The 10153-nt window shown below is 44.3% G+C and overlaps 1 protein-coding gene across 1 annotated transcript; it reads left to right on the top strand.

Moving 5' to 3' along the window:
• The first annotated feature begins 580 nt into the window (after window positions 1–580).
• Window positions 581–10141, top strand: LOC115556260 (disabled homolog 1). Its single transcript, XM_030373420.1, has 10 exons — window positions 581–714; window positions 961–1102; window positions 2300–2448; window positions 3549–3647; window positions 6124–6255; window positions 6754–6840; window positions 7195–7242; window positions 7352–7402; window positions 7961–8051; window positions 9331–10141. The coding sequence occupies exons 2-10, from the start codon at window positions 1012–1014 to the stop codon at window positions 9744–9746; spliced, it is 1164 nt and encodes a 387-aa protein (XP_030229280.1). The 5' UTR covers window positions 581–714; window positions 961–1011; the 3' UTR covers window positions 9747–10141.
• The last annotated feature ends 12 nt before the right edge of the window (window positions 10142–10153 follow it).

Below are 10153 nucleotides of genomic sequence, written 5' to 3'. Positions count from 1 at the left end.
AAAGAAGATTTGAATATAAGCCCTGTTTAATCAACATGGCTCCTTCCATTTTCTGTATTTCGTGTGTGGGGAAGCCTGTGATTACCCAAACGCACGTCACCCTTCCTCGCTGAGATATTTTTGTGATGAGGGGTTGGGAGGAAGTGTTGGGGGAGGGTGGGGGAGGGTGGGGGGGGGGGGGGTCCCTAACTTGCTGGATTTGTTTCAACCAGATGATCCTTTTTTTTTTCAAAAAGGTCCAGGGAGTTAGAACGGGGGCCAACAACAGGAGTTGTTTAAATCTTGGCTACTAGACAGAAAAGACTCGAAAGACTAAAAGTCTTAAAACATTTAAAATAATTCAGGGGTTTCCTACAACATCACTAAAGGGAACAGTTGAAGCATACATACTATTTTGTGTATGTGTTTGAAGTGTGCGAATACAGACATTATTTTACTGCACAATAGGCAGAATGAACTTCTTACAAAAATAAAAGCGGACTCAGTCCATGCTTCTCTTTCACCATAAAAGCACTATGCATACCACTCAATATCAGATCCGTCAGATCTTCATCCAAAACGTGCAGTCTTTGCATGTATTCCTGCCTCCCAGCAGATGTTAATGTATCACGAGGGAAGCCTACGGTCGACCCTTGACCCCGGCTAGTTTCACAGGCATCACAGTCCTTCAGTCACGCCTGGGACCGGGGAAGAACTCACAGACATCTCCAACAGGTAAGATTCTCCTACCTTTCTGCTCTCTGACTTTTACCCGATTCCATCCCATAATAATAGTTTTGTTCTTCATATTTACTAAGTAGTTAGTAAGTAGTAGTTGTAGTTGTTACAGTGAATCTTTATTTGAATCTCATGTTTGGAACCCGTTGCAGTGAGGAGGATTTCTGAACAAAACGGAAAAACAAATAAACAGAGCCGCTCTTTTGCGATGCCTCGCCCGGCACGCTGTCTGTCTTCCATTAGGGTCCAGAAACAAGCCGCTGTCGGGCAGTACCGCCCCTCACCACCACCACCATGAGCACCGACGGGCACGCGGGGCCAGCTGGGAGCTGTCCAGGCCCGGGCCAGGCACCCATCAGGACCTGGCTGCAGTCCAGTAGGAGAAGTAGGGTGCCCCCCAGCCGAGACGCTGTGGCTTTACATGGTTGGGTTTACGCAGTATGGCCGCCACGATGGATTCTGTGTCCATGGCGATTCGCAGCCATAATGGCGGTAGAATAGCCGAAGTATTACTTAATGGAGTGAAGGATTTTTTAATTAACTACAGGGGGCCCTCTTTTGACATTACTTTTTAATTACATATTAAGTTACATTAGCATTAAATATGATTCATTTTTCTGATCTATTTGTATATAATATAATTTAATGTATGAACAAATATACATATTTTTGGATTCTCCGAAAATTATTTTCTATTTTGAACCACTTGGTACGCTTATTTCCTGTATGTCCTGAAAGTTGTTATCGGGAAAGGTTGTCTGGAAGAATTGTGCGTGTTTGTGGTTATAAACGTGAACGTTTGTCCTAGCTGCAGACCAGACGCTGCACTCTCCCTCTCTTGTTTTGGTATTTTTTACCATCACTTTGGACATTCACACATTCCCCTGACTGGAAGAACCTTAACGGTGCTTCCTGCCATTGGAGTACTGTTATGAGGCACATGGATATCTGTTTACACGTCCGAGATGCATTCACTGTGTGTTTCAACGCACTTGTCTTGAGGACAGAGGAAGTCGTAAAAATGTAAAATAGAAATACCTAAAACTTAGAAAATAGCACTTAATCAGGTGACTAAGGTTAACCAGTAGCCATCAGCAGCAATGATCGTTGTTAAAGAGAGGGGACTACTTTAATTGGGTTTGAATTCCACTTCCAAAGCAATAAAAACAGTCCCAAACCTGTTGGCCCCCCATCCTCAAGGGGCAGCTTGGCCGAAAGGAATAGTGTGTTGCAGGTTCATAGACTATTGCATAATTTATACCCTATATCTAAAATATATACATATGATTAAGATGATTTTATAGAAGTTTACTGCTGTTGCACAAAAAGTGTTATACATGCTAATCTTTCTCACACATGCTTGCACACACACACACACACACACACACACACACACACACACACACACACACACACACACACACACACACACACACACACACACACACACACACACACACACACACAAACGCATGTTTTCACACATGACGCATACACCACACACAGACTGACCGGTTGTCTCTCTCCTATTTGGTTCTCACGTTACCTCCCCCCCTCTTCTCCCCGTCTTCCCGCTTCCCAGGGGCCGCCGTCGCTAGCAAAGTGGTCACCGACCCGACGGCCCGTTTCCACGGGGACGGGGTTCGCTACAAGGCCAAGCTGATCGGCATGGACGAGGTGGTGCAGGCACGGGGCGACAAGATGTGTCTGGACTCCATGATGAAGCTCAAGGTGATCACATCTCTCTGTTCACATTGTTGCCATTTTATATTCTCGACTCAAGGCGATAGAAAGAAGGTGAAACGTAAATCAAACCGTTGAAAACAAAGAAATATCGGAATATTGTTCGGAATAATCGTTTTTTTTTTCTTTCCAGTACTCATATGCACAACAAGTTATATTGGCTTTATTTCTTTATGAGTATGCAAAGAAAATGTTCATTAGGGATGCCTGTATATAGCTTTTTTTTGTGTAGTCTGAGGAAGGAAAGAAGCAAGGAGTTTCCCTCCAGATGGGCCAAGAGAAAACCTCCCTAGCAAAACAAACTCCCTATAACTCCAATCCGAAGGGAAGGACCTTGCATTAAAAAGAGATTTGTTTGAGAGCAAAGAAACAAGACAGCTCTTATCTTCCAACTAAACATTTGTTTGATGTTGAAGAGTTCGATGCAGAGTTATGTACTATGGCCATTAATCAAATGTTGCTGATATTTGGTTGATGTTATTTTGTTTACTCTTCGGCCCGGTCAAAACGACGCCCACGTTTTTCCATTGCGTTCTCAAATGCGTTCTGCATCATCTCCACAGTTAAAGTTTTAGGAACTAGCCTCGTCCACGCGGAAACGCAACGGGTGAAAATGGTGGAGTGAGTATGCCAGACCAGTAGGGGGCACTTTAACCTTCTGCTCAAATGTGCTAAAACAGCAAACCACAAGTGCAAAACGGCTTTATACCCCAGCGTGTCTTCTTTTTTTTCAGAAAGCCACGGTTTTGCCTGTCCACAAGGCGCTGTGGGCTGCATTTTCAGAGCACCAGGCACTAAAACCACCAACGCAAAAACCTCCAGCAGCGTGTGAACGAATCCTTAATATCTCATAATGTTCCCTGCCATATTACCGTTGTCAGCTTGTCTGTGAGGGGTTGAGGTCACCACAAGTTTGTGTGTGTTTGTATTTGATTTGTCTGACGTGTGTGTGTGTTCACGTGTGTGTGTGTGTGTGTGTGTGTGTGTGTGTGTGTGTGTGTGTGTGTGTGTGTGCGTGTGTGTGTGTGTGTGTGTGTGTGTGTGTGTGTGTGTGTGTGTGTGTCTCTGTGTGTGTGTTTGTGTGTCAGGGCCAGGAGGCGGCCTCCAGGAGCCATGGGAAGCACAAGCAGAAGGTCTTGCTCAGGGTCTGCAGCGAGGGGCTGAAGATAGTGGACGAAAAGACGGGGGTCAGTGCTGACGCTAACATTACGCCGCTGCTCTGACGATAGGAAAAGACATTAACTTAATCAAAATCATGGTATGGTAGGAATATGAATATATTTGTTGGAATAAACTTGAAATAAACCCAGATATAGCTAAATTAACACCTTTAAATTGAATACATTTTTATTTATTTATTGGTTTATTTCAGGGACATTGCACACTAATCAACAGTCAATCTGTAAGTGAGCCAGAGTTAGCCTAAGAGGCTAGTTTACATCCGTTGTCCCAAGCAAGATATTCAAAAGGCCACCTAAAGTTACGGAAATAAAATGCATGTATAAAAAAAACCCACAAAGGTGACTCAGAAGATATAGTAACACATAGTAAGAACCAATTGATAGACAATTGCAAATAGACAATAAAACACAGCGTACATAAAACATCATAGGAAAGTGCAAACTGTAGTAGATTAGAGCAGAACACATGCAATAAAAACACATACAGCAACATAAAGCACAAACATGCAGCACAACACATTAATGTAGACACTAGCATGTACAGCAGACATGGGGGACTCGAGTCACATGACTTGACTCGAGTCAGACTCGAGTCGCAAATTTGAGGACTTGAGACTTGCTTGACTAACACTGATAAAAGACTCGACTTGACTTTGACTTGGTCTTCATGACTTGAGACTTGACTTAGACTTGAGACAGATGACTCGAAATGACTTTTTTAAAGTTAGATTAAAGGTTGGATATGTGATTTGCGATACGCCAGCAGATTTTGAAAATACGCAACTCAAATGGTCCTACCCCCTCTCCTTCAACGCTGACTCTGACTCCACCCATTCCAAGTACATGGACGCGCAATCACACACGAGCGCCAACACAGATACGCAAGAGTGAGCCAGGCTAGCTAGGTTGGAGTTTAGGGTTGTATTCTAGTGCAAGGTCCAAATGTGGATTAGCTAGTAAACTAGCTCCAGTAGCTACCGCAGGATAACAAAAAACAGAAGCTTGCCCTGGGTCACGAGCTTTGAGTACGTGCACGTGCACAAAGAGGTCACGCGCGGGGAGCGGGGGTAGGGGAGTGCAGTACGACCGTTTGATTGACGTACTGTCCAATGCCACTCGGTGGTTCTGAAAATCAGTGGCTGGAGTTTTTCGAGCCCTGCCCGTTCCACAGATGATTAACTTGTTTAATTTTCATGTCAGTAGGCTACTTCTAACTCAGTGGTTGTAAGTGTCTTTTTGTTCAAGGTGGAGGTAAGAGTTATGGCAGTCCCTGCATCAAATGCACCTGTTGAACGTGTGTTCAGCCATGGTGGGGTGATAATGTGACCGCATCATTCAGAACTCAGTGACAAAGTACTGTCAAATTATTTTTTTTGCAAATGCATTGTAAGTCAATGTATGTTGCGAGGCAGCAAGATTGCTACCTGCTTTCAGGCTTGTGTATTACTATTTCCCCTTCCTACAGTATGTGTGATATTACTTTTAAAATATTCTTTTTTTTCATGTCTGATGCCATGTGTTGCAAATAATATTCTACAACATGTAGGGAGATTGAGTGATTGACTTGAACTGTTCTCGTATACAGCTACCTAGAGGATCTATTTGATTCTGTTCATAGGTTGGAGGTAATGATCATAAAAAAAAATTCAAACTATGCACATAATGGTTTTGGAACGTTTTGACTAGTTTGAGTTATTGTTATTGTTAAGACATTGTTATTGTTAATGTTGAAATAAAACTCAACTTATCAACCACTCTCTTTACCGATTTTTAAATGTGGAAACTGGGTTAGATCATCAGATTTTTGTATGACTTGACTTGTGACTTGCTTGACCTGAGCAATGACTTGACTTGTGACTTGCTTGATTCTCACCACAGTGACTTGGGACTTGCTTGAGAATTGAAGGTTATGACTTGAGACTTGCTTGTGACTTGCACATGGATGACTTACCCCCACCTCTGATGTACAGCATAGACAGGAGCACAAGACAGGGCCGGAGCACATAGGAGACGAGCAAGCAAGACATGACAGTTACCAAGAAGTCAGCAGGAGATTTATTTGATCACATTTAAAGCTATGGTAGGCGATTTGGAGAAACTACAGTAAGCTACTACAGTAAGCTTGGAGTAAGCTACAGTTTGAAAGTATCAACCCATAAAAATCCCTCCCTTCTTTGCAGGCCTGACAACAACTCTCCCCCAAAAGGGGTCATCCCTATGTTCCCCGAGTCCTATGTTCCCCGCTCGGGGAACATAGGACCCGGGGAACATAGACACGCTCCCCCCCAAAACACACGACTAGCTCGCTAGCTTTAGCATTAGCTCTGCCTAGACTTGTGGTAGACTCTGGTCATGCGCAATGAATTATAGTAGAAGTTACTTATATTACAAGTAATAGTAGAAGTTCCTATCCATTTGAGTATTAGTAGAAGTGCAGTTTTGGGCTGCTGGCTGAGCAGATCTGTGGGCTTAAATCCTCCAGTGTGTGATGTATGAGCATGACGCCAGAAGGATCAGCTCTCTGAAGAGGGATGAGAGTGACTGCAGAGCTCTGGCCTACGTCTTCCAGCACCTGGGCTCCTACACTCTGTTCTACATCAAGATGGCCAACATGGTAACGCATACGCTCCAATCCATCAATGCTTGTGTCCCCCAGACGTTAAAATCCTTTCTAAAGGGTTTGGATCCTTTTATCGCTGTAAAACCCTCTTGTGAATCACCTGGGATGAACGCATTATGCCACAAAATCTTTTTCCATAGCAGATGATTAATTTTGACAGAGTAAAAATTGAAGTAACTCAAGATTAGTGTTATCTGGAAATCACTTCCCCATTTCAGAGCAGATGGTTGTTGGGGAGGTTGAAATATTGAGCGATGAGGCTTTGAAATCTCAGGATGCATAAATCTGACATTCACTTATGATTCGGTACATTATAGATCATACTGCTAAAGCATATGATCAGTAGTCAATCGATAGATGTTGTAGGTTTCGTATAATTTTGCATCGATGCATCTCAAAACATTGAACAAAAGTTGCTTTGATGCAGTCAAAGTTTTTTAGTTGTGTTTGTGTTGATTGTGTTGTTTGTGTTGTGTTGTTGCCGTCTCACAGGCAGATCCGGTCCTGGATGACATCCAGCAGGTGTGCCAGGATCTGGACCAGGTCTCCCCAGAGAAACCCACACAGGGACCCACACAGGTACAGCACATGCATGAGCTACATACATGTCTATACGCACACACATGCACACATACACACATTGGTTTCCATTCTATGGAAACCAGTTGCATACTACACTGATTCAAACGCATGCATATGAGCAAACACGCACATGTGCACACACACACACACACACATGCGCACACATACACACACAGATACGAATACACACACAGAAACACACACACACACACACACACACACACACACAGACACACACACACACACCCACACACACACACACACACACACACACACACACACACACAAACACACACACACACCCACAAATATTAAAATAATATAAATGTTCTCTCTTTTCTTTTTTGCAAGAACAAGCCTCTTTTGTTTCTGGATGAGAGTGATCCCATTCCTGCAGAGGTGAGAGGGAGAGAGAGAGAAGAGATGAGGGAAAGTAAAATATGAGTAAAATATGTCAAACAGTATTTATCTATTGGGTCACTTTGTCAAGCCCGTTTTCTCATTCCAGGTTCCAGCTGATTTGGTTGAACCTACCTCCCCAACAAGACCATTAAGAGAGGTATGAGAGAGAGAGAGAGAGAGAGAGAGAGAGAGAGAGAGAGAGAGAGAGAGAGAGAGAGAGAGAGAGAGAGAGAGAGAGAGAGAGAGAGAGAGAGAGAGAGAGAGAGAGAGAGAGAGAGAGAGAGAGAGAGAGAGAGAGAGAGAGAGAGAGAGAGTGTGTGTGTGTGTGTGGTGGGTCCGTTCTGAGTGTGTGCCACTCAAACAGTTTAAATTTCACAGGAAATAGCACCTATGGCACTTTTATTTTTTGCTGTAGCCTGAAAGGCGTCACATCAGAAGTAACAATCATTTTGGCCCTGCCCTCTTCAAAAATTGGTTTCCCAAATTGGGTCTCACTGTAAAAATCTACTAAATCTACTCATTTACTCGAAATATTTTATTTTCGCTCCCCCTGATTTTCTAGTCCTTCTTAGAGTTGGTCAGTGGATTTTTAGTCAGAGATGTCTTATGTATATAACTTTTACATCATTGATAAGGGTTTTTAATTTTATCGATGGTCCAATGTATTGAATGTCTGAAGGTTGAAATGTTGTGATTTTGTTCTGCTCTTGTCAAGGCATTGCCTAGCAATGAGTTGGAAGACATATTCACCATCCGATTGGACGAGCCAGCAACAGCCAATCAGATTGCGGCCAGCCCTCAGCAAGGTGATCCATCTTGCACCCAAACAATATGATGATGTACACACTGTGGTTAAATTCAAACGATTCGAGAGTATATATTTTTTTGAAAACACATTTTAAGAAGGAAATCAAAGTGGACAATGTGGTTAGTGTGGTTAGTGTTAGCCAGAATGTTCAGAGTTCAAAACCCTGATCAACCTGTAGGCATCCTCGAGCTACATAACTGCTACATATCTTAATGAACCCAAGCTAAATGTAATCAATAGTTATGGGTTTATTACCTTAACTATAGCTCACATAAGATGTGTTAACTAGTAGTGGAGATCACCATAGATTAACCAGTTAATTGCGCTGATAATCACTAGTCATACTTAACCAATTAATCGAAGGAATTGGAGCGTAGCTACGCAATTAACAACTATTGATATTGTTTAGCTGTGGGTGACCAGGGCAACATGTTAGCTTGTCCATTAAAATAGGAGTGGGCTGGTCTGCACATAAGTGGAATGGGCTGTGTTTATGGAATATCGTAAATAACTCTACATTCTCTCACAGTTTGTCTCTGTCACACTGGCCATGAACTCTGTTCCCAAGATGCACTTCTTTTTAGTGCTTTAGAAGGCAAAGCCTTAACTCTTCCTGCAAGGAACGCTACTACCCCCCTTTATACCTTCTTGGAAATATGTCCCATCTAATCCATGTGTTTTATTATGCATGTATTTAGCTTTCTTGGTTCGATAACCTTTCTGTGGCCCTTTGTGCTTCAGTTGGTAGAGCAAGGCATTAACTTTGACGGTCTAGGGGTTTGAATTCATACAATGTAAAGTGTATGTGTCCGCCATAGTAAGAACCCTTTGATAAAATGGTCCCCCACACTTTTATCCAAAGGGACTTAAAAGTGAAGCTGAAAACTAATAAGGCATACAGTCAAAAACGTAGCAACTATATTTAAAGTGGTGTTTTCTTGTGGGGGAGGGGGGGCGGCACACAAAAAGCAACCAGTCTAAACTGAATGAAGCACACACTCATCTCAGGGTCCCTGCGGCCCACTGCAGGTTTTTTTTACACAGTTGAATTTAGTTTCCGATTTTATGTTGAGCTGTAAAACAATTACAATGACCTCATCGCCGACTGCGAGGGGCATGATCACATCATGCCTCAACGGCTTTATCCCCATGTTACCCATGACGCAAGCGAGGTGCTCGATGCCAACTGAAGCTTCCTGTGAACGCCCATTGCAACATTATTATTTTGTCGGTGCAAAAAGCAGCATGCTCACTCGGATGAATCTGTGACCACACAGGATCGCCCCAGAAAGCCCTTTCCACTGCTCAGATCCTCTCCAACTTCCCCACTCTGCCATCAAGGGGATCCCCCTACTCACCCCCCACCACCATGGGCCCCTGGGGCCTCGTGGGGCCCTTCCCCACCCTATCCCCCCCGACGTCCCCTCAGTGGGGGGCAGGAGGTGCTCCGGCCCCTTGGCCGGGCCAGACGGGAGCCCCGGCAGCGTGGGCCCAATCAGGCCCTGTGTGGCCCCCCATGCAGGCCTATGGGCCCCCACAGCATCAGCCGCCGCCAGCGCGGGACCCCTGGGGACAGAGCGGAGGGATGTCTGCCAGCCCGGCCCCCGCCATCACCGCACAGCTGTACCCCGGGCCCCCCATACCTGGAAGCCCTGTGGCCCCCGCCCCTCAACAACAACCGTCTTTCCTGTAAAAAAGGGCCCCGCTAGTCACCTGGCGGCCATCTTGGTTGTAAACATTAGCTGGGTGGTGGGAGGGGGGGAGGGGTGACCACGGCGCATTCAGTTTCCAGATGGATGGGGGGGTCGAGTCCCCAGCTAGGGTTTGGGTTCTTGTTGGGTCTGTTGAGTGGTGTGGAGATGAAGGAGACGGCTTCAGGTGGTTCTGTGATGGGGGGAGATGGAATGGTTCAGTCTCTGTCACAGGGGATCTTTCAGTGAGATGATATTGTTGTAAAAAACTGAACGATCTGATGTAATGTTTTCTCTTGTTTGCATGATTTTATATAATTCAGCTTCTCCTGTGTGTTTTCAGGCGGATGTGTCATGAGCCAATGCCATTAAATACTTTCGTAATTGTAGAAAAAAATGTTTGTCATTC

The sequence above is a fragment of the Gadus morhua genome, chromosome 12 (genome assembly GCF_902167405.1).
Source record: "Gadus morhua chromosome 12, gadMor3.0, whole genome shotgun sequence".
Classification (NCBI taxonomy): domain Eukaryota; kingdom Metazoa; phylum Chordata; class Actinopteri; order Gadiformes; family Gadidae; genus Gadus; species Gadus morhua.
Note: the sequence above shows the minus strand (reverse complement) of the source record. Positions and strands in the feature narration are given on the sequence as shown.

Excerpts from the sequence above, each read along its gene's own strand:
- LOC115556260 (XM_030373420.1), top strand. The coding sequence starts at position 1,012 with ATGAGCACCGACGGGCACGCGGGGCCAGCTGGGAGCTGTCCAGGCCCG. Across the intron at positions 6,841-7,194 it reads CCACACAGGGACCCACACAG|AACAAGCCTCTTTTGTTTCT; the intron begins GTACAGCACATG and ends CTTTTTTGCAAG. Across the intron at positions 7,403-7,960 it reads CAACAAGACCATTAAGAGAG|GCATTGCCTAGCAATGAGTT; the intron begins GTATGAGAGAGA and ends GCTCTTGTCAAG.